Below are 23,329 nucleotides of genomic sequence, written 5' to 3'. Positions count from 1 at the left end.
AAATGCAGTTTGGTTGGTGGAGAATTATTGACCCAGAGGACCTAAAAGCTTTGCTCAAAGTGCTCCATCTCAGAGGAATAAGAGAAAAGGCGTTACAAAAACAAATTCAGAAACACTTGGATTATATTACTCAAGCTTGCATCAAAAATAAGGATGGTATGTACCTAAAAGAGACTTCTGCTCTCTTGCTTAGTTATGAGAATTAGTTCTTTTATCTTAAAACATATTTTAGTATATCCTAATTCTTAATTTATTACTAATAGGCTTTTTTTTTCTATTTTGTTCAACAAACAGTAACTCTTTACATTTCTTAAATAGGTATTACTTTCTCATAATTTCTCACAACCTGCAGACATACTGTTTTGTTTCTTAAAAAAGAATATTCCTACTTTTAAGGGTAATCTGCCTGTGTATGCACAAGTACATTTGTGTGTGTTAAGTTACACGTATATGTTATCCCTGGAACCTATTCACTTTTTAGAAGAAATCATTGAGGGATAAAGTGGATTTTAAAATTAATTTCTTTTCAAATATAGTTGCTATTATTGAATTAAATGAACATGAAGAAAACCAGGTAACTCGAGATATTGTGGAGAACTGGTCAGTAGAAGAACAAGCAATGGAAATGGATTTGAGTATTCTTCAACAGGTAGAAGATCTAGAAAGGAGAGTTGCATCAGCAAGTTTGCAAGTGAAGGTAAAATTGATTGGAATGAAATCTGTTTTAAGGATGATGGAAGGTAACTATTATTTGTTGTATACCTGGTATGTGCCAGTTACTCTGCTAAATGTTTTCACTTTATCTCATTTAATTCTCAAAATGATCCTGAACTAATTTCCCCCATCTTACAGGTAAGGAACAAGACTCAAAGTAAGTAACCTGCCAGTGGTCATATCGTAAGCTAAGTGTGTATTCATCCAAGTCTGTCTGACTCCAGAACCTGTGTTCTTTTTACCAAATCTTGCTGCCTCCTTAATGGTATTCAAAAGTGTCATTTCTAGTTTTACCCATGATAAATATAACGCTCTATCAAATTCCTACTATACTGTTTCGTGTAGAGGACCTCCTTGCATCAAGCTATGTTGTATGTCAAAATTTCGCTCTATATAATTTAAAATTGGAGAATATAGATATATCCAAATATACACCGTATCATTATACACATACCCACACACCCTACATATATATGTAAATTTTAAATTTATTTATCTACTGGGCATTACCATGTCACAAGCATTATCATGATCAGACTGGCTTCCAATGGACAGGCAAAAGGAAAGCTTTACCTTAGTGCAAGAATTTTTAGTTTTGGTAAGAGAGATATAAAGTCTTCTCAGTTGATAATAAGGTGATGTCTCTGAGAATAAATGGATGGATGATGAATAAGTATGAGACACCTGAAAAGGTTTAGAAAATGTAGTATCCATGTAATTTGATTTGCTATTTTATGTTTTATTCAGAATGAGAAACTTATGCCATAATACTATCCTATGGCATTTGGAAACTTTTGAAGTTCTCCAAAAAATGTCACTTTCCAGAGCTAATAACATATCCCTTTCTTGCCGCAAACATAATTACCAACTTTGGGAAACAAAATTTATCATTTGTTGACTCTATTTTGCTAGCAAACTATATCTTCCTCCTAGTACTACAATACAGTATAAAAATGCCTCATTAATTTGGTATCTTCAACAAATGAAGTCTTCCACACAAGTTACTTTTCTAGAGAAATGAAAATTATTCCATTTAGCACCATAATTCTTTAACATGTTTGTCAGATCGCTTATGTTACGCATTACACTGCCTTCTTAAATTGAGAATAATGAGTTTGATTTAAATTATCTTGGTGACACAGGATCATTAGCGCGAAGACCAATTATTAGATGATGATTCCCTCAGGAAATGTGAAGAGGTTTTGCCCCTACATTAAATGGTCCTAGTGTGCTTTGCTTTTAAACGACTGTGTCTGCTTTCTATAGTCTGTTTCTGTCTTCTCTCATGGTCAGTTGCTACTACTTGCTGGTTTAAATTTGGTTGGTTCTACTGGCCCAATTTTCCCCCAACTTCCTCCACCTAATTTGCCAGTTCTAATTGGCTATTGGTTGGGAAAACATATCACCAAGATTTTTTTTTTTTTTAAGATATAGTTTTATTTGTTTTTGGCTGAGTTGGGTCTTCGTTGCTGCACGCGGGCTTCTCATTGCGGTGGCTTCTCTTGTTGCAGAGCACAGGCTCTAGGTGCGTGGGTTCAGTAGTTGTGGCGCACAGGCTCAGCAGTTGTGGCACATAGGCTTAGTTGCTCTGCAGCATGTGGGATCTCCCCGGACCAGGGCTCGAACCCGTGTCCCCTGCATTGGCAGGTGGATTCTTATCCACTGTGCCGCCAGGGAAGTCCCAAGCTTTTTTACGTTAAGTATAAAGTCAGGGTGTGGGCCTGAAACATTTTCCCGGAGCCATACTCATATTTTCCTGCATTAACCTTATCACATTACTGGCTGCTTAGACAATCTTGGCTGTGTTCTAAGTATATAAGAAAAGTAGAATTTGTTTTTTAAGTGAAATGTTTTAATATTCTGTTATTAAGGTATTACTAAATTATTCTGTATTATTCTGAAAAAATGAATTATATTATTCTTGAAGAGTCTAAAAACACGAATGATGAAAATAACCGTAAGACATTATTTTAACATCTATAGAAGATTTAATGTTTTTTTTTTTAAGAAAATAGAGTTATATGTTTAACGTGGGGAACTAGCCATTGTGAAGACACATCACACAGGTGGCCTGTGGGACTTACTTAGGTGCATTCATTTATATTTTTAATATTGCTTATAATTTGGACATTCTTTATTATTTTGTAGGAAAATCTGCAAGTCTCTTGTCCTAGTTCTGTTGTTGCGAGTATACAAAGAACCTAATTACTCTTCCAGCTCCTCTAAAGATAGCTCCTGTGTCTCTTTCTAAGTTTTCTCTTTTACAAGCTAATTAATTCCTTCAACCATTAGTCCTGTGAAATAGTTTCCATGTACACGATTCTCTTCTGTATAAACACCAGTGTTAATATCCTTCTTAAAATGTTGTATCCATAACTGTACATAGCGCTGTCTGAATGTGTTCATGGGACTTTTACTTTCCTTAATCCAGCACTATACTTCCATTAATGCTGTTTGAATTTTGTACTAGCTTTTTAGTATCCACATGATACTCTTGCTTCACTGAGTATACGCTATGAAAAAACAAACTTTGGCCCTCTTTCAAAGAGCTTTTAAGTGCGTTCTATCACATATAGTATTCAATATTTCTGTGATTAGTTGCTTAAACTTCAAACCTAAAATTTACATTTATCATTGTTTTATTTTTATTAATTTCATGTGAGTACATTTTTCAGCATATGGGATTATTTTTATCTTAGTCCTGTTATACAGAATATTAAATTTTCTTCCTAGTTTTAAATCATCTGCAGATTTAATAACAATCAAGTTACTCATAAGTGTATTAACAGGACAAACCAAGTACAGAGCCTTTTGGACATTGGCACTGGGGACCTTTTCTGAGGTGACACGAGTTCTGTCAATCACCATTTTTTGGAAGCAGTTTTCAACCCTCTAGATTTCTTTAATCTAGTCTTCATTTTTTGTCTTGTCATTTGCCTTGCAGACATCAAGATATGCTATGTTTACAGGGTTCTCTTGATTTATCAATTTAGAACCCTTTTCAAAATATGGGAATGAGGTTCATTTGACATGACTTGTACCTAATGCACTTACATGTACTATTCATAATTCCATCCTTACTTCACAAATATAAATGTTCTACTGAATTAAAGAAGAGGAATTGATCCTAATATACAAGATAAAATAATTATCTCTAAAGAGGTTTAATAAAAAAGGATAATGTTCATTCTGTTTTTCATTTAATATGCACTTACTAAGCCCCTATTCCACATCAGACAGTAGGCACCACAAAATTGGATAAAATGTGGTTTCTGCTGTCAGAAATCTTGTCATCTAATAGGGAGATAAGTCATATATACATCTCCGCAGAATCTGTTAACTGATCCTAGAGGAGTACAGAGTCATACATGAATTTAGAAAAAGAATACATAACTTCTGATGGAGACATGGGAGAGATCAGGGAACATTTCACGTAGAAGTTGAGATGGAACTTGAGAAGGTGAGTCAGCTTTTGACAAGGAATGCCATACTAGGAAGAGGGAACAGCCTGAGCAGAGCACCAGGATCCAGAAGTTTAGGGCGTTGCAAGTTGTGGAATTTGCAAGTTGTAGAATTTGCAGTGTAGGATGTGTGAATGGGAACATGAGAGGAAGAGGCAGATTGAGGTACTTGAATGTCATGATAGAAATATGGACTTTGTTAAACAGTAGGGAAACTTTGAAGGATTTTGAGGTAGAAGATCAATAAAAGCAAGCTGAGTTATAAGATCATTCACTTATTCAATCAACATGTGTGTTTTGAGTGCCTACTATTTGCTTTCACTGTGCTGGAGATAAAATGAGTAAAAGCCGATGTGGTCCCTGCCATCATGGAATTTAGAGGTAAAAAGATGTGAATCAAATAATCGCAATAGTAAAAAATTGTGAGTACCACAAGGCTGTGGCATACTATATGGTCCTTTGTGGGCTTGTAATATGGAGACTTACCTGCTAAAGCAGGTCAGAGAAGGATTCCCTGAGGACTTTTAAAATGAGAGCTGCAGGATGAGTGGATTTAACCAGGTTAAGAGCAACAGGGAAAGGCTCTACAGACAAATATAACAGCTCACGCAAACTCCTACGGCTGGAGGAAAAATGGTAAGTATTGTACAGACCCCTGTACTGAAGAGTGGTAGAAGGAATGGAAATGGAAAGGAAGAGCTAAATTCAGAGACTACGGAGAGATTTCTGTTGAAATGAATAAGCATGTAGTCTAAAGTCTCTCAGAATATTTGCTGATTTTCATTATACCTTTCATAGTATCAAAAGTTATTAAATTTTCTTCTTCAAACTTCTGACAGCTGTTTCTTTTAATTTTTTATTCTTGTTTCTACCTAGCATTAGGAAACACAAGATAAAAACTTTTAGTAAAGATCCTTAAGGTCTGCTGGTGTCTGCTGCTGTATTTTAAGTAAAGGTAATTCACCCAGCAGGCATTTTAAGAGGAAACCATAATAACATTATTCTTTTGATATATAGGGTTGGATGTGTCCAGAGCCTGCATCAGAAAGGGAGGACTTGGTATATTTTGAACATAAGTCATTTTCTAAATTGTGCAAGGAGCATGATGGAGAATTTACTGGCGAAGAAGAAAGCAGTGCACATGCACTGGAACGGAAGAGTGACAACCCCCTAGATATAGCTGTAACCAGGCTGGCTGATTTGGAGCGGAACATTGAAAGAAGGTATCTGAAGAGCCCCTTAAGTACCACCATTCAGATCAAACTGGATAATGTGGGCACAGTTACTGTCCCTGCTCCTGCACCATCCATTAGTGGTGATGGTGACGGGTAGGTTATTGAGATTAACTTGAAAAATTATTGTGCTTCTTTGCTAATTGGAGCCTATTTTCTATTGCCTGTTATCTATGTATCTTCTTGTACGTCTGTGATCCATATGGATCATGCTGTTTGCATGGTGCTTTGTAAAAACATTTTTGTTGTTGTTATGCGTGTTGATAATCCTGCAAAGTGAGCTTACATTTAGCTGGTTGTGACTAAGCTTTGAGGCACGTAGCCACAGTCTGTGCACTACATCAAATTTAGTTGCTTAAACCTTACACTTACTGGCTGTTACATGTTTTTGTCATTGCTTGGCTTTCAGTGTGACGATTGTTTCACATTCAGTAACCATAAATGTGGACGTGACCTACTTAATTTCTCTATATTTCAATGCAGAATTGAAGAGGATATTGCTCCAGGGCTCAGGGTATGGAGAAGGGCATTATCAGAAGCTCGCAGTGCTGCACAGGTAGCTCTGTGCATTCAGCAGTTACAGAAATCAGTAGCATGGGAAAAATCAATTATGAAAGTTGTAAGTGTTTTTATTTAAGAAATACTATAATTTACTTTGTCCTGTTTTTTTTCCAATCTTCAGATATTTCTTAATTATGCATTACTTATTGTCAAAATAATGTATGCTGTACTTGAGAATTTCCTTAATTCTTAAATACTGTATAGTTTGATACTTTCCTCCTTATTTTGAGCTTTTTGAAGGAACCTACCAAATGTTATCTTTCGTTTTTTTAAATCTTGTCTTTCTCTCCTTTGAATATTGTTTATAACTCTGACTGAAGTTGTCTTCTCCATTCTGTCAACATAATAGTTGTTAATCTGAATGTTTTGAAGGCCCTTTCAATCTTGTAAGCACTCCAGTTGCTAACATTACCAGCTAAGTACATTCACTTCATTTCTAAAATATCTATATTTGTATCAATTTTCTTTTCTTAATGCCAGAAATACTTAGCTAAGTAAATACAGAATAAGCAGAGAGCTCTTCCTTTATGCACCAATATCATGTTTTGGGTTGGCCAAAAAATTGCCTTAGGTTTTTAAGTAAAAATAAAAGATACATTTTTCATTTTCACCAAGAACTTTATTGAACAGCGTATTCACCCTTTTGTTCCACTACCTTCTACCATTTTTCAGGCAACTTCATAATTCCATCTTCCCAAAACTTTTTATCTTTTTGAGCAAAGAACTGATCCAGGTGCCTTTTACAGTCTTCCAGGGAATTAAAATTTTTCCCATTAAGAGAATTTTGTAAAGCCTAAATAAATGGAAATCCAAAGGTGTAATGTCTGGTGAATAAGCTGGATGAATCAGAGCTTCCCAGCTAAGCTGTAACAGTTTTTGCCTGGTCATCAAATAAACATGCAGTCTTGCATTATACTGATGGAAGATTATGCATTTTCTGTTGACTAATTCTGGACACTTTTTGTTGAGTGCTGCTTTCAGTTGGTCTAATTGGGAGCAGTACTTGTTGGAATTGATCGTTTGGTTTTCTGGAAGGAGCTCATAGTAGAGGACTCCCTTCCAATCCCACCATATACCGGCCTTTGGTGTGGTTGGTGGTGTTTCATTTCGCTTGCCCCACTATCTCTTCCATTCCACATTATTGTACAGTATCCACTTTTCATCACCTGTCACAATGTGTTTTAAAAATGGAACATTTTCGTTATGTTTAAGCAGAGAATCGCATGAGGAAATACGGTCAAGAAGGGGTTTTTTGCTTAATTTATGTGGAACTCAAACATCAAAGCGATTCACATAACCAAGCTGGTGTAAATGATTTTCAGCACTTGATTTGGATATTTTGAGTATGTTGGCTATCTCCCGCATGGTATAACGTTGATTGTTCTCAATTAATGTCTTGATTTGATCGCTATCAACTTCAACTGGTCTACCCAACCGTGGAGCATCATCCAGTGAGAAATTTCCAGCGTGAAACTTCACAAACCACTTTTGATGTGTTCAATCAATCACAGCACCTTCTCCATACACTGCACAAATCTTTTTTTGCATTTCGGTTGCGTTTTTACCTTTCTTGAAACAATAAAGCATAATATGCCGAAAATGTTGCCTTTTTTCTTCCATCTTCAGTATTAAAATGGCTACACAAAAATTCACCAATTTTGATAAGGCTTTTTTTAAATGCACGCTGATATGATAGGTGTCACATACAATCTAACAAAATTGTTTTGAATGAACTTATAGACAACTAAGTGTTACTAGAGCCATCTTGCGGAAAAAAAGCGAACGAACCTTTTGGCCAACCCAATATTTGGATATAGTTGGCATTGAGTAGATCTTTTAGTCTTTCCTCTAACAGTTAAAAATGTTTTTTCTCCTTCTTTGTTCAAGGTCAGTTAGTTATCATGTAGTGGCCTCTACTTTGTACTAGGCAACAAATGCTATATGTTCAAAATAAAAGCTATATTTCTTATATTTTCCAGAGAGAGATTTATTTTAAATCATGTACGTGTCCCTTTTGCCTCTTTTGTATCATATACAGAAATATCTATTATATGTAGACTTTTATGAATTACTTTAACAGTTGCTTTTGAATTACAGGTTAGCTTTAAAATTCAAACATTTGCGATTTGTTTTCATGAATGACTAAGGGTAAAATACCTAGTTTAAATAATCTTCCCCAAAGAAAAGAAGTGATTCTTAAATAATTTAGCATTCTCTCCTTCCTTTTTACCTCTATACTTAGACTACTCAATACTTTATTCATTCTATACAAATAAATTTGCTTTCTTCTATGGTTTTTTTCACTTCTTTCTAAAATGTCCATGGAATAATGAATCTGCAGTTTTCACAATATGCTCAAATTTAGGTCTATCCCTATATAGATTAGAATTTACTGTAAGTTTTAAGGCATTGTTCAGGTCATCTGGTAGCATTTTTACCAGGTAAAAATACTTTTCCTTCTAAAAATTATTATTAAAACCAGTTTTAAAGTCACCTTAGACAAATATATTTGGTGAAATGTAGGCTATAATGATAAAAAAAAGATTCAATTCCTATATCAGAATGAAATTTGTACAGTTACTTTTCTCATCTACACCAAAACAATCATCACAATATAGGCAGTTTTTTTATAACCTATACACAGAAACCCAAAACTTGTACCAAAATCTACCTTTATATTAGGGTACTTACTTTCTGCAATCTAAAGTTTTATTTCAGGTTTTGCAAACTTCTTTTCCATTGTTATTAATAAATTAATACACATTCATCATTATTTAACTCCATCTCATAATTTTTATTTCTTTTTTTAATGTTTAATAATACATTATTTGCTATAAAACTACTTTGAAAAGAAGGCAGAGTTTCTTATCCAAAGATTAATGAGCACTTGGTAACCTTGAATTAGAAATGTAACAAAACCTATAATAATCCTCATAAGAAGTCCTAAAAAAAAATGTTAAAGTGCTCAATGTCTTTAGAAATATCCTCTTTACCAGAAACCATGCTTACTAGGAAAGAAGGAGCTGCCATGATTTGCCTCCAGATACTTCTCAGCCCACAATATGTTTTCTGTTGTTAATGGTAAGCAATCGGCAACATCCACTGTTTTTTTTTTTTACTGTGGTAGCAAAGGAGTTAAAACCAAATATTACTACATTTGCTCTAACATATTGTGAGCTATTACTGTGGATTTTCAAAGATGTTATGAACTTGATACCTGCCACCCTTTCTTAATAAGTATCAGAAAATAATTTTATTTTTAAATCATAAATGTGAGATGTAAGACAGGCTTCATAGTATTTTTAGCTATTGTAGAAAACAATGAGAATTTACTTAATGTTCATGAACCTGACTTTTAAAATTTATTGTTATAGGGATTGAAATATAACCTTCGAAATGTTATTTCTCAATGAGTATTTTTATAATAGAAATTTTAAAGAAATAACTCAAATTTGGAGAAATAACACCATATTAAGGTATTTAGTGATGTGGTTATCAGGAAAGGTCATAAAATAAATACTTACTGTTGGGATATTAAACTCTACTGCTTTTGCTCTTAGTACACATGCCAGTTTTAGTATTACATGTATATTACATATATTTGATAGATATTTGTTAAGGTGAATAGCATGTATCTGCTGTTTTGATAAGATTCTTAAGCTATCATTTGTGTACGTATTGAGTTATGAAAGACTATTTTAGACATTCCCAGATTAAGATTTAATGTTTTATTGAAATTAAATTAAGTTTGAACAATTAAGCTATTTTGTTTTTAACAGTATATAAATACATAACTTAAAATTAGTACAGATGATTTATAATTTAAATGTTTTAATTATTTTCAGTTGAAATGTAGTTGTACAATATTATATTAGTAATGTTTTCATTTTTTGGAATATTGATTACAGGACATTGTCTACTGTGACTGAAATAAAAACTAAATGTCAAAATATAATGTTAGTACTTACCATTTTTTAAAGCCATCTTTAAAGTTTTTACCTGTCTAATCTTCCTTCTTTCCCTTTGTGAAACTTGTTATACAGAATATGTGTGCATGGGGGAAAAAAAATCTCTTTATAGATTTTAAAGTTCTTAATGGTATTAGAAGTTTTTCAACAGAGAAGGAACAATTTAATTTTTAGTCCTAGAAAATAAATTATGACTTCTAAATTCTTTTATTTAATTTATTGTATCAATTTCTTTTTCCCTTAGAAATCATTTTGTAGGATCCATTTTCTACATTTGTGACACATGTTTGATTTGGGTTGATTTCCAAAGTTTCCTGATTTGGACATAGTCAAAATACAGTGACATCTTATTATTATTATTTCTAATTCTGTTGCTAATACATGTTCCTAATTTTGATCTTAAAAATTACTCTAACTCTTACTTATTTCTTTCTCAGGATATCATGAGGATGCTAAGATAAGCAAACAATGAAATATATTAAAAAATTAAAACACCATGTATTAAAGCTATTCATTGCTTTATGTGCTCTAATGTCATGTTAATTATTTCATATGTTAATGTGTACATGCTTCTGAAGTGTGTGCAGGCATTCAACCTCTAGCTTTGTTTTTTGCAGTGTACCTGAAATGTGCATTTACCCCAACTGAACTGCTCACCCCATCATGTGGTCCATATCTGTGTAACGAGAGATACATAGATGTGTATGGCTACTGTATATTTGTTAGCAAGCGGAATGTTCATTACTAATATAAATTAGGAATTAATGGTGTGTTTAATATCCCAAAACTATTATTTGTAGCAGAGTGTTAATTTTAAATGATTTTCCATGTATTATAGTACTGCCAGATCTGTCGAAAGGGAGATAATGAAGAACTGCTCCTCCTTTGCGATGGCTGTGACAAAGGCTGTCATACATACTGCCATAGACCCAAGATTACAACTATACCAGATGGGGACTGGTTTTGTCCAGCTTGCATTGCTAAGGTAAGACTGATCTAAAACTAAATTTTTTTATTGAAGTATAGTTGATTTACAATATTGTGTTAGTTTCGGGTATACAGCAGAGTGATTCAGTTATATATTTTTTTTCAGATTCTTTTCCATTATAGGTTATTACAAGATTTTGAATAGAGTTCCCTGTGCTCTACAGTAAATCCTTGTTGCTTATCTATTTTATGTATAGTAGTTTGTATCTGTGAATCCCATACTCCTAATTTATCCTCCCCACCACCACCCCCAGCACCTTTCCCCTTTGGTAACCATAAGTTTGTTTTCTAGAAATCTGTTTTGTATGTAGATTCTGTTTTGTATATAGATTCATTTGTATTATTTTTTAGATTGCACGTATAAGTGATATATTTGTCTTTCTCTGTCTAACTTACTTCGCTTAGTATAATAATCTCTAGGTCCATCCATGTTGTTGCAAATGACAATATTTCATTCTTTTTTATGGCTGAGTAATAGTCCATTGTATATGTGTACCACATCTTCTTAACCCAGTTGTCTGTTGATGGGTACTTGGGTTGGTTCCATGTCTTGGCTATTGTAAATAGGGCTGTTACGAACATTAGGGTGCATGTATCTTTTCAAATTAAAGAGTTTTCTTCTTTTCTAGGTATATGCCCAGGAGTGGGATTCCTGGATCATATGGTAGCTCTATTTTTAATTTTTTAAAGAACCTTCATACTGGTTTCCATACTGGCTGCACCAATTTACATTCCCACCAACAGTGTACTAGGGCTCCCTTTTCTCCACACCCTCTCCAGCACTTATTATTTGTAGACTTTTTGATGATAGCCATTCTGACTGGTGTGAGATGATACCTCATTGTGGTTTTGATGTACATTTCTCTAATACTTAGTAATGCTTAATGCTGAGCATCTTTTCACATGCCTATTGGCCAGCTGTATGTCTTATTTAGAGAAATATCTATTTAGGTCTTCCACCCATTTTTCGATTGGGTTGTTTGTGTTTTTGATATTGGGTTGTATGAGCTGTTTGTGTATTTTGGTTATTAACCCCTTGTCAGTTGCATCATTTGCAAATATTTTCTCCCAGTCTGGTAGGTTGTCTTTTTGTTTGGTTGGTTTCCTTTGCTGTGGAAAAGCTTTTAAGTTTGATTAGGTCCCATTTATTTTTGCTTTTATTTCTTTTGCCTTGGAAAAGTGATCTAAGAAAATATTGCTACGACTGATGTCCAAGAATGTTTTGCTTGTGTTCTCTTCTAGGACTTTTATGTCTTATGTTTAGGTCTTTAAACTATTTTGAGTTTATTTTTATATATGGTGTGAGGGTGTGAGGGAGTGTTCTAATTTCATTGATTTAGCCATCCAGCTTTTCCAACACCACTTGCTGAAGAGACTGTTTTTTCTCCATTGTATATTCTTACCGCTTTTGTTGTAGATTAATTGACTGTAGGTGTGCGGGTTTATTTCTGGGTTCTCTATTCTGTTTCATTGATCTATATGTCTGTTTCTGCCCCAATACCACACTGTTTTGATTACTGTAGCTTTGTAGTAGTGTCTGAAGTCTGGAAGGGTTATGCCTCCAGCTTTGTTCTTTTTCCTAAGGATTACTTTGGCAATTCTGGGTCTTTTATGGCTCCATATAAATTTTAGTATTTTTTAAGTAGCATTATTACTTAAAACTTTTTAATTGCCAGATCAAAATGAAGAGTTTTATGGGGATTTTTTTTGAGATATAATTTGTATACTGTAAAATTCATTTTAAAGCATGCAATTCAGTGTTTTCTAATATATTCACAAAGTTGTACAACCATCACCACTATCAAATTCCAGAACATCTTCATGATCCTCAAAAAGTATGCTTGTACACATTATCATTCACTCCCCATTCCTCTTCTCTTCTCAGCCTTTGGCAGCCATTAATCTATTTTCTATCTCTGTGGGTTTGCCTATTGTCATTACATATACATCAAATCATACAATATGTGGCCTTTTTCTTTCACTTAGCACAATATTTTCAAGGTTCATCTGTGTTCTAGCACTTTATCTTTAAAGTCAAATGATATTTCATTAAATGGACAGACTACATTTTGTTTATCTGTTCAGCTGATGGACATTTGGGCTGTCTACATTTTGGCTTTTATGAATAATGCTGCTGTGAACAGTCATACCCAAGTTATTGTATGAATATATGTTTTCAATTTTTCTGTTATATACCTAAGAGTAGAATTGCTAGGTCATATGGTAATAAGCATATGTATTTTAAGTCACTTTCCAGTCACATATAAATTGGAAACCTGTGAATTCTAATACTAATTGATTAAAGAGTAGCACTATGATAAAGTAGAAAGAAATGGGTTTTAGAGTTATAAAGTAAGGAGTAAGAAGTGTGAAAGGGTTAGAATGTATTGAGGGCCAGACTCTTCATTAGGTTTCCCCTATCTCAGACACTCTCTTCCATGTTTAATCCCTTGACGTAGTTACTACCAGTAACTACCACCACTTCATAAACTCAGTTTCAAGCATCCATCTCTCCACTGCCTCCTTTCTTTCCTGTTCACTCCCTCTAGTGCTCCAACTCCAATAATTCTTTGATCTCATCAGGACCTTCAATTCATTTATCTTAAGACCTTTTCACTGTCCCTCTCCCCATTCATGCCCTCTCTTTCCTCCTATAATCACTGCATCCACCCTTAGCTCCTGTGCCTCTCTCTCACTTGGTAAAACCATCATTCTGGTTAATCCAACTCTATGACTTCTCCAGCACCTATATATACAGATACAAAGGTATCTTGAATGTGGCTGGAGAAAACACCCACCCCTTTAAATTTAAGGCTAAGAGGGCCTTTAGTGGTGCCTGATAATTTACTGTCTCCTCCATCCTCATTCTCAGCTGATGACCTTATTCCCATTTCACTATGATAATGGAAGCCATCAGAAGAAAATATCACAAGCATCTACCACCACACCTACCATCCTTCCTATATCTGGGCTCTCATACTCTACCCTCCCTCCTGTTGCCATGAACTGCTTGTGTGCCCCTAACTAAGCCAATAACCCCACATGTGCTTCAGATCCCATCCCCTCTCACCTCCTTAGGAGAATGGCTCCAGCAGTTCTGTCTTCTCCTACATCATCAGTTTTTCCTTCTACACTGGGTTCTTTCTCATCAGCCTACTAACATGGTACTCTTTCTCCCATCTTACAAAAACTAAACAAAAACCCTCTTTTGGCCTCACTTCTTCCTTGATCCACTTCCCCCATTTCTCCCCTTCCCCTTACTGGAAAGTTTTCTGTTCTGGTTCTTTCTGATTTCTCTCCTCTGATTCACTCTTAAACTCACTCCAGTCATATTTTCATCTCCACAGCTTCTCCAAAATTTCTCTTACTATGCCCACAAATGACTTCCACATTGCTCGGTCCAGTGATCAGTGCTTAGATCTCATCTAACCCATCACTTAACATTTGATAGAATGGAACTTCCCCTCCTCCTTGAAATCCTGTTTTCACTTGTCTTCTAGGATACCATACTCACCTGATTTTCTTCTTGCTTTTGCTCCTTTTCAGTCTCCTTTGCTGGTTTTTCTCACCTCCCAGATCTATAAATATGGAGTGCTTTCTTAGCTTCAAAGTTATATCTGTAAAATGGAATCGTATCTGCTTTGCGGGGATTTGTAAGGATCAAATATTGTGTGTTTGAAGGTTTTTATGACTTTAAAATTCTGTGATCTATTTTGGGGGGGGATATATTTATATTAATACCTTATTATATTTTAGGCTATATTTTACAAAATAGCAGAGGTCTCACATGGCACCATATTCACTAATAATTGCTTTTTTATTTCTCATTACTTGATCATTTTTGTTATATATAGTTAATGTAGTTTAATAATAATCTTCCCTGGTGGTACATAACTTATCTTTTAACTTCATAAATGTCAAGTTATAGAAAAGTGTCTCTAATACTTTATGAATTACTAACAAATCAGTGTTTTAATTCTTGAGGGTATCATCTGGTAGGCTATAGGAGGTTTTGTTTTCTGTAAATTTGCTTAAATTAGAATTCTGGCTATGTATCATTCCAGGAATGGACTAGAAGATGTGAGGTGTATGATCTCATCTAAACCCTTCTATGTAAATGCAGCTTTCTAAGCCTCTGCTTTCTTGTTTTTTAAATGTGGTGGATTAGGTGTTATGTTTCTTACAGCAATAAAAAATGTTATAAACATTGGATTTTGGTAAAGATTTTTAAAGTTGAGATTTTAAAAATATCTTTCCAGTAATTCAGTTATTTACAAATATCTATATTATACATCTTGCTCTCAAATAGCTATTTCTGCATACGTCATTGTGACTGTTTTTATTCTGTGTATATGTGTGTTTTCATGCCAATATATATACATACATTATGTATATATATTAAAGATAGATATATATACTTTCTCTCAGGATCACAGAGTCAAAAAAACTTGCCTGTGTGTATATATACATATTTATACACACTCATACACACACACACACACACACACACACAAGAAATTTTAAATTCCAGTGCCTACAAAAGTCAAATAACACAAAAGAGTTGGGACTGTAGCAAACAGGAAAGTCAAGCCATGGCCCCATTTATATGTGACAGACATTGCTCAACTCCAGCCGTCATGTAGACATGTGGGCCCAGTGTTCCAGGATCTACCAATATTTCATTATGGATTTTTATGCATGCCCTCCCAAATGTTAAATGTTGGCAACAAATTCAGGATTTTTACAAGCATTATGAGCCAAACAACAACACATTCTGTGGGCTGTTTACAGCCTCTGAGCCACCAGTTCACAACTTCTGATATATAGATATACAAGCATAACAGAAATGAGCCCTTGTATGTGTAATCTGATAGGTTCGGCTTAAGATATCCTGAAGTTCCTCTTTGGATTTGGGCTCTAATAAGATAGAAAGGGTGGGGAACGGGGACTTCTCTGTCCAAGAACAAAGTCATCAGTAACAGAGCAACTGTGTAAAAGCTTGCTTTTACATGTGCATGATCTAATGAGGTAAGCTGATAAACATCATTTATAAAAGAAAGAGAGAGGCTTCATTGTCTTTTTAAAACATCGCGAAAGTTTTTATTTCTGTGGATTTAAATTTCATGTTTTCTTACTATGAGTATTAATTTGTTAGAATATGATCCCAAGTATTGGGATCCGTAACATCTTATGGAAAAACCCGAATGAACTTTTTGGCCAACCCAATAGTATTTTCGTTCAAATAGGAACTAGAAATTTTGACCCATTATTCATGAAATTTTGTTCTTTTTAAGTAACACAATTACTCAATCTAACTTAATTTAATCTTCATTAAATAGACCTTTTCCTCATGAACTAAGCATTCTCTTTCTCTTTTTTTATGATTTCAGAGTGCTAAAATCTCAGTGTAATATAAAAACTCAAAATAATCAGATTTTAGTGAATAAAAATTAATAAACTAAATGGAGAAGAGGCTTAGTAAAACATTTTAATTATTCCAGTTAGTTTCAAGGGGTAGTGATTCTTTCATATGGTATGGGGAAGATGTTAGATTTATGGTTTGTTTTATTATTTTAGTCAATTAAAATATCTCTTTAACTATACTTTTAACCTACCAATAGAGAAACAAATAATTTTAATTGCTTGATTAAAAGCAATTTTTAAAAATAGTGCTAGAAGAGGTCCTGAAATCCTCAAAGAAATTGGTATGAAATACTCCAGAGAAACGTTTTTCAGCCAAATTCATTTCAAGGATACATCCAACTTTAAATTACAGCTGATTGATATCTGACCCTAAGTATTAAGTCTAAGATTTCTTAATAGTCTGGGTAAGAGAGGAAATAATTTGCTAAAAGAGGATAAACACTGTTCCGGAAAATTAAAACAAAAACCATACATTACAGGGTCTTTGCACTGATATTCTTCTATGATCTGATATATTTATTGTAGTATTGTAAACTCTGAAAATACAGATTTATTTCGCTATTTCTAGGTTGAGGGGTGTGGTGGGCAGCTATTGTTACATCAGTGTGCTACCTGTACATTGTAGTTAGATTGCGTAAGGCCATGTTGAGTTTTTTTGAAGTGTTTTTTGTTTTTTTGTTTTTTTCCATGTAATTTTAGAGCTAGAATGACCGTACGAATTGTGTGGCTTATCTTTCTTATTTTACAGGTTAGAAAACAGGGACTCACAGATATTTTTGTACAAAGTTCCATAGCTAGTTACTGACAGTGCCATAGCTGGAAATCATATTCTTTGATTCCAAATATAATCTCTTTTATACTATTTCTTTATTGCTTTCCTCAAAAACAGACATCTTTTTCCCTCTTCCTTCACCTCTGCTTTGTTCACATCTGGTAACCACAAGTTTGTGGAACTCTATTCTTATAGAAAATGCTTTTTTTCTTTATCTAGAAAGAAATATCAATTTCCAGTAGATCTGATCATTTACAAAGGACTTTTTCTCTATTGGACACTTCATGAGCTATTTTCCTTGTTTTGGCTTAGCTTCTTAATTATCTCAACTTTCTTATTAATAAGATCTATATTTTTGTTTATATTCAACCTTTGTTCTTAATTATACTGTGCTCCAAAAGATAGTTCTTTTGTATCTTTAAACTCATTCAGTTAGTGACCTAGACCAGGGGTCCCCAACCCCCAGGCCTCAGACTGTTACCTCGGTGGCCTGTTAGGAACCAGGCCGCACTGCAGGAGGTGAGTGGCAGGGAGCGAGTGAAGCTTCATCTGCCGCTCCCCAATCCTCCCGATTGCTCACGTTACCGCCTGAACCATCCCCCATCCATGGAAAAATTTTCTTATGTGAAACCGGTCCCTGGTGCCAAAAAGGTCGGGGTCCACTGACCTAGATTAAAGAAATACTGCTGATAAGTTCTATAGTTCCAAAGATGGATTACCACGAGATCAACATCTTCAGATTTTAAGAATTCCTAAAATAAATTTTTCACGCTTTATTAGATTTTTGCCTCATATTATGGGAGAACAAATTCATAGATCTCTCTTGAAAATAATAAAATGATCAGCCTTCGAGATCAGAGATAATATTCTTTTTGTTGGCCCTGTCAGGCTTTCCTAACTTAAAATAATAAAAGGCCTGTAGACAGTTATTTTTCTTATACCTCATTTCCTTTTTTTTTTAAATTAAAGGCAAGTGGTCAGACTCTAAAAATCAAAAAACTTCATGTCAAAGGAAAAAAGACTGAGTCAAAAAAAGGCAAGAAAGTAACTTTAACAGGGGATACTGAGGATGAAGACTCTGCATCTACAAGTAGTTCATTAAAAAGAGGAATCAAAGACCTGAAAAAAAGAAAAATGGAGGAAAATACTTCTATTAGTTTGTCGAAACAAGAAAGTTTTACTTCTGTTAAGAAACCTAAAAGAGATGACTCCAAGGACCTAGCTCTTTGCAGGTATTATTTCAGTTTTCATGTACTGTATATTTACAACTTCCTATTTTATTTGCTTAGAAATCTTCTGCCATACTAAAGGCAACTTTTTGACAATTTGTGTAAGTAGTAAATGAAAGTCTATAGTATAAGTAAATATATTCTTTTATCTTTTTAAATAAATTAATTTGCATTTTTTACTTGAAGGATTATGAAAGGTAAATTTTTAATAAAAATAGGTATTTCTAAAGCATAGATACTGATTTCAGACATTGTTTTCTTTAGTATGATCCTTACTGAAATGGAAACTCATGAGGATGCATGGCCTTTTCTACTTCCTGTAAACTTGAAACTTGTTCCTGGTTATAAGAAAGTTATTAAGAAGCCTATGGATTTTTCCACAATTAGAGAGAAATTAAGTAGTGGACAGTAAGTAAATCATTTCAGTTCGATATTTATTGAATGCTTGGTACATGCTGGGTACTTTTCGAGTGAGCCAAAAATACATTAACAACAAAGACATAGGCTCTGCCTTTGGAGAGGGGGGGTGTGTGTGTGTGAGTGTGTGTGTGTGTGTGCCCGCGCGTGCGTTTGGTCAGGGTAGTATAGTATGTAAGACAAATCAATTAAAATTATGTAAATAATTAAAAAGCAGTGTGATAAAGCATTTTGACATTGGAAGGGTACCAAACTCAGCCTGGAAGGTAAGGAAGAGTATCAAGAAAGCCTCCCAAAGTAAATTACATGTAAGCTAGAGCTTGTATTGTACATCAGTGGAATATTGACACTGTCTCATGTGGATTTAATAAAAATTGACTCTGTAATATTTTCAGATTATTACAATGTAAGATAGAAGATCACTGGAAATTTTAACTATTAAAAGCTTTATTGTGGGGCTTCCGTGGTGGTGCAGTGGTTGAGAGTCCGCCTGCCGATGCAGGGGACACGGGTTCGTGCCCCGGTCCGGGAAGATCCCACGTGCCGCGGAGCGGCTGGGACCGTGAGCCGTGGCCGCTGAGCCTGCGCGTCCGGAGCCTGTGCTCCACAACGGGAGAGGCCACAACAGTGAGAGGCCCGCATACCGCAAAAAAAAAAAAAAAAAAAAAAAAGCTTTATTGTGAGTTGTTGGAGAATACTAAAAATGTGTTTATTAAATGTGGAAGAAAATTATTATTTGCTCCTCTCTACCATATTCTCTTTGTGATCCTATCCAAAGAGCAAAATGACTTCTGGCCACAGTTAATGATCTTTGTTAGATTGCCTCAGACTTCTTGCCAGAGAGTAGCAGCTGTTAGATGTTGGCATTTAGTTGGTTCTGGACATTGGACACTGGTTCTAGACATTTTGGAGCCACAAGAATAAGGCTGTTCTCTTACAAAACAAGCCCACACAAAAGCATTCCACGTGTTAATGGCCAGGAGCTGTGCATCTCCCTTCTCCATTCTCCCTGCACCCTTTATTCCTGCATACCAGTTTACCTTAGTGTAGCCCATGCGCATCACTTCAAGCAAAGTCATAAATAAGGAGAAAGAAGGAACTTTACATTTAAAAAAACTATAAAATATATTTAATTGCATTATTATTGTTATTATTATTATGTTCTTCCTAGATATTCTTTTGGTGAAAATCACTGTAATCTGTAATTTAAACTCAGTTTAGAAGAGTTGAGTAGAACTTAACTCATAAAGATCAGTGTCTGTCTTACATGTATCAGATGATTTACGAGACTGACCAAATGACTAGTTTATTTCTCTGGAGGCTGAACTGTCAATCTTTTAAAGAATTACGTCTGTCCCATTTTATTACTTTTTAATTTCGAAAGGGACCTGCCTAAATTCCGAAAACATTAAAACTATTGGTTCTTTTTTTTTGCAGTACGCGGGCCTCTCACTGTTGTGGAGCACAGGCTCCGGACGCGCAGGCTCAGCAGCCATGGCTCACAGGCCTAGCCGCTCCGCGGCATGTGGGATCTTCCCAGACTGGGGCACGAACCCGTATCCCCCGCATAGGCAGGCAGACTCCCAACCACTGCGCCACCAGGGAAGCCCTAAGCTCCCTTTTGAGAATGAGCTCCAGTAAATGGAGGCGGTCACAGCAGAAGCAAGCAGAGAGAAGCAGTTCTGTATAATCCTATTTGTGATGCCAGGTGTGGGAGACAGAATTCAGAGAATTCAGACTCCTCTCACTTCGACTTATTTCATTAAACCCAAATTAATGAGCTGGGACCCAAACTCACAAACAGTATTTCAAATTTTAAACTAGAAACTTAGAGAACAGAGGGGAGGAAGTGCCTCCTTTAATGAATCTTTCTGGGTTCCATCAGCTTCCCCCTCCTTCTGTTGTACTTATTTCATCTAGAATCTCGCCTAAAATTCTCTCCCGGATTTGTCTCCCTAGTGCTAATCATTAACCTTTTCTTGTAGTAAGGAACAGTCTAAAGAGATAAATATTTCTCAAGGCAACTTTAAAATATTTTATAAAAATTATTCCCACACATGTTATATGATTGCATTTATATGAAATGTCCAGAATAGGTGAATGTATAGAGACCAAAAGACAAGTTGATGGCTGCCACGGGCTGGGGATAGGAAGGAATAGAGAGTAGATGCTTAATGGATAGAGTTTCCTTTTGGGGTAATGACAGTGTTTTGGAACTAGGTAATGCAATGTTGTGAGTGTGCTAAATGCCTTAATTATCTACCTTAAATGGTTAATATGATGTTATGTGCATTTCACCTTAATTTAAAAAATAATAATTCTCAGAAGAAAAGGAAAATGGGTGAGGTTACATAGGGCTGACAATTCTGTGAGCTCATTACAGATAAAGAAATTTTCTTCTTTTATTATTGCACATATTAGAAGAAAGGAGTGAAAAGACGGTACAAGGTATTTCATCAAAGAAATAATTCCACTTTTACCAGATCTCAGAGCTTCAGTGTGCGCTTCATAGGTATTTCTAATGGGTAAATTATTTTAGTATTCAATTTGTCATAAGTTAGAGTTAATTTAAATTTGACTTTCCAAAAGCCCTTTTTCAAAATGTATTGATTTGGCTTGAAATGCACCACTCCTTCCTTATTAATAAGTCTAGTCGTGCACCTTTCAGTTCTCTTCTCTGTGTTCTTACAGGGAAAGAGGACTGGGATTATCCCACCAAAAAAAGCACTGAATTCACAGTGCTTCTCACTGAAAGGCAGTTTCCTGATAATGTTATCTCCAGTAAAGAGATAGCACATGCTTTTTTTGCTTGTTTTCGATCATCATATGACAGTGTTTGAGCAAAGGAGCATATCTGAAGAGAGAAGAGAAATGGGAAAGGGGCAAGGTTTAACACAGAGTGACCTATCCTGGGATGTATGTAAAAGCTACAGGGCAAGTGTCATGTACATAGTGCATGGGAAGCATTTATATTATTTCTACTGTAGCTAAATATTTTTGAGTGTGAAAAATAGGGTACTGCAAGTGATACAGTTGGTAAGAGTTAATAAACTAATCAAGTAGGATGAGTCCTGTAACAAAATTGTGATACAGGTCGAACAGGAAGTTGGATGTAAGAAAAATGCTACTTTGTTGAAATATATCTTGATCTTCAAGAGAAATCTGCTTTCCATTTAACCTGTCTTTAAATTCTATATGTCCAGAACACGTGCAGTCTTTTAAACGTCCTATTTATAAGAGGGTATAATATGTTTTATATCAGTTTAAATGCAGTTACCCTAATCTTTTTCTTTTTCCTTTCAATTTTATGTTTTATTTTATCTTTTATTACCTCTTCATTTGTTTGCAAAACAAAACCAGCCTACAAAAGCAACCTGTAATCATGTGTTTTCTTCCAGGTATCCAAACCTTGAAACTTTTGCTCTAGATGTCAGGCTTGTTTTTGACAACTGTGAAACATTTAATGAAGATGATTCTGATATAGGCAGAGCTGGCCACAGTATGAGGAAGTATTTTGAAAAAAAGTGGACAGATACTTTCAAAGTGAGCTGAAGTTATAATAATCTCTCTTGTTTTTTTTCCTTTTAAACAAGGACAAACGAACCAGCAATGTGAACTGTATTTACATACATGTGCAAGGCACATACACAATGACTTTTTTTTCCTTAAAATAAATATCACACAAAAAAGAAGTATCAGAAGAATGATACCGTTTTTAAAGGCTTCACTCCTACAACAACCAAGGCCCTTGGTTATTGGTTTGTGTGATTTATCAGCTAATTTAGGTAGAACAGGGAAGCACACCCAAAGAATTTTCAAAGGAAAGGGTGTTATAGTGCAATAGCAATTAAAATGTATCAAATCGCACTGAATATTCAACACCAGAGCTCTAACGTGGGAAATGGTTCTCCTTTCCCTCTCAATAAATATCTATTTTTCATTTTTTTACTTTGTAGTTTATTTTTTAGTGAATGTATTTAATTTTATGAATTATTTATGATTAAACCACATCCAGAATCTTCGTTTTCTGTGAAAAGGAAGAACTAGAAAAATTGCTTTAAATCTTGAAAATACAACAAGGAATGTTTTAAAATATAAAACAAAGCCAAGTTAAACTGTTTACACTGATGTGCTATAAAAGCACCAAAAATAAACTTTACTGTAGAGTTACAAGTACATTTATATATATATATATACATATATATATGTATATATATATATGTTGCTGCATCACTTGTGTAGTTAAATTGTATTTCAAGACAGTGAAGAAAAATTGACATGTATATACTGTTCATTATTGTTTATATTAAGTCTTGTTTTAAATATGTATTATGTGTATATATTGTTTGCAGACATTATTGTTTATGCCTTAGAAGGATTGTAGCATTTTATTTTAGTCTGAAGGTAATTATAGCTATACAGCTTGTACAGTAATTATCCTCTACCAACACTGTGGCATCTCCTTGATCTTGGTAGTGCCTGCCTTTGAAACAGGGTGTAGGGGATATTAGTTTTCCATTTTTTCTATTTTGTTATATAATTTTAAGCCACCAGGGCCTAAATT

At 34.6% G+C, this 23,329-nt stretch overlaps 1 protein-coding gene across 4 annotated transcripts in view; it reads left to right on the top strand.

Annotated features, from left to right (window-relative positions):
- BAZ2B (bromodomain adjacent to zinc finger domain 2B) overlaps positions 1–22,360 on the top strand; it is a 295,054-nt gene extending 272,694 nt beyond the window's left edge. For 2 of the 4 annotated variants that reach the window (XM_065881232.1, XM_065881231.1), the window contains 8 exons: positions 1–156; positions 537–697; positions 5,193–5,398; positions 5,891–6,026; positions 10,775–10,921; positions 18,089–18,351; positions 18,613–18,756; positions 22,164–22,317. In XM_065881232.1, the coding sequence (XP_065737304.1) occupies positions 1–156; positions 537–697; positions 5,193–5,398; positions 5,891–6,026; positions 10,775–10,921; positions 18,089–18,351; positions 18,613–18,756; positions 22,164–22,317 (1,367 nt within the window). Of the gene's footprint in view, positions 157–536; positions 698–5,192; positions 5,504–5,890; positions 6,027–10,774; positions 10,922–18,088; positions 18,352–18,612; positions 18,757–22,163 lie in introns of all 4 variants that reach the window. The other 2 variants (XM_065881229.1, XM_065881230.1) reach the window with 2 other exon arrangements.
- The last annotated feature ends 969 nt before the right edge of the window (positions 22,361–23,329 follow it).

This window comes from Phocoena phocoena, chromosome 7 (genome assembly GCF_963924675.1).
Source record: "Phocoena phocoena chromosome 7, mPhoPho1.1, whole genome shotgun sequence".
Classification (NCBI taxonomy): domain Eukaryota; kingdom Metazoa; phylum Chordata; class Mammalia; order Artiodactyla; family Phocoenidae; genus Phocoena; species Phocoena phocoena.
Note: the sequence above shows the minus strand (reverse complement) of the source record. Positions and strands in the feature narration are given on the sequence as shown.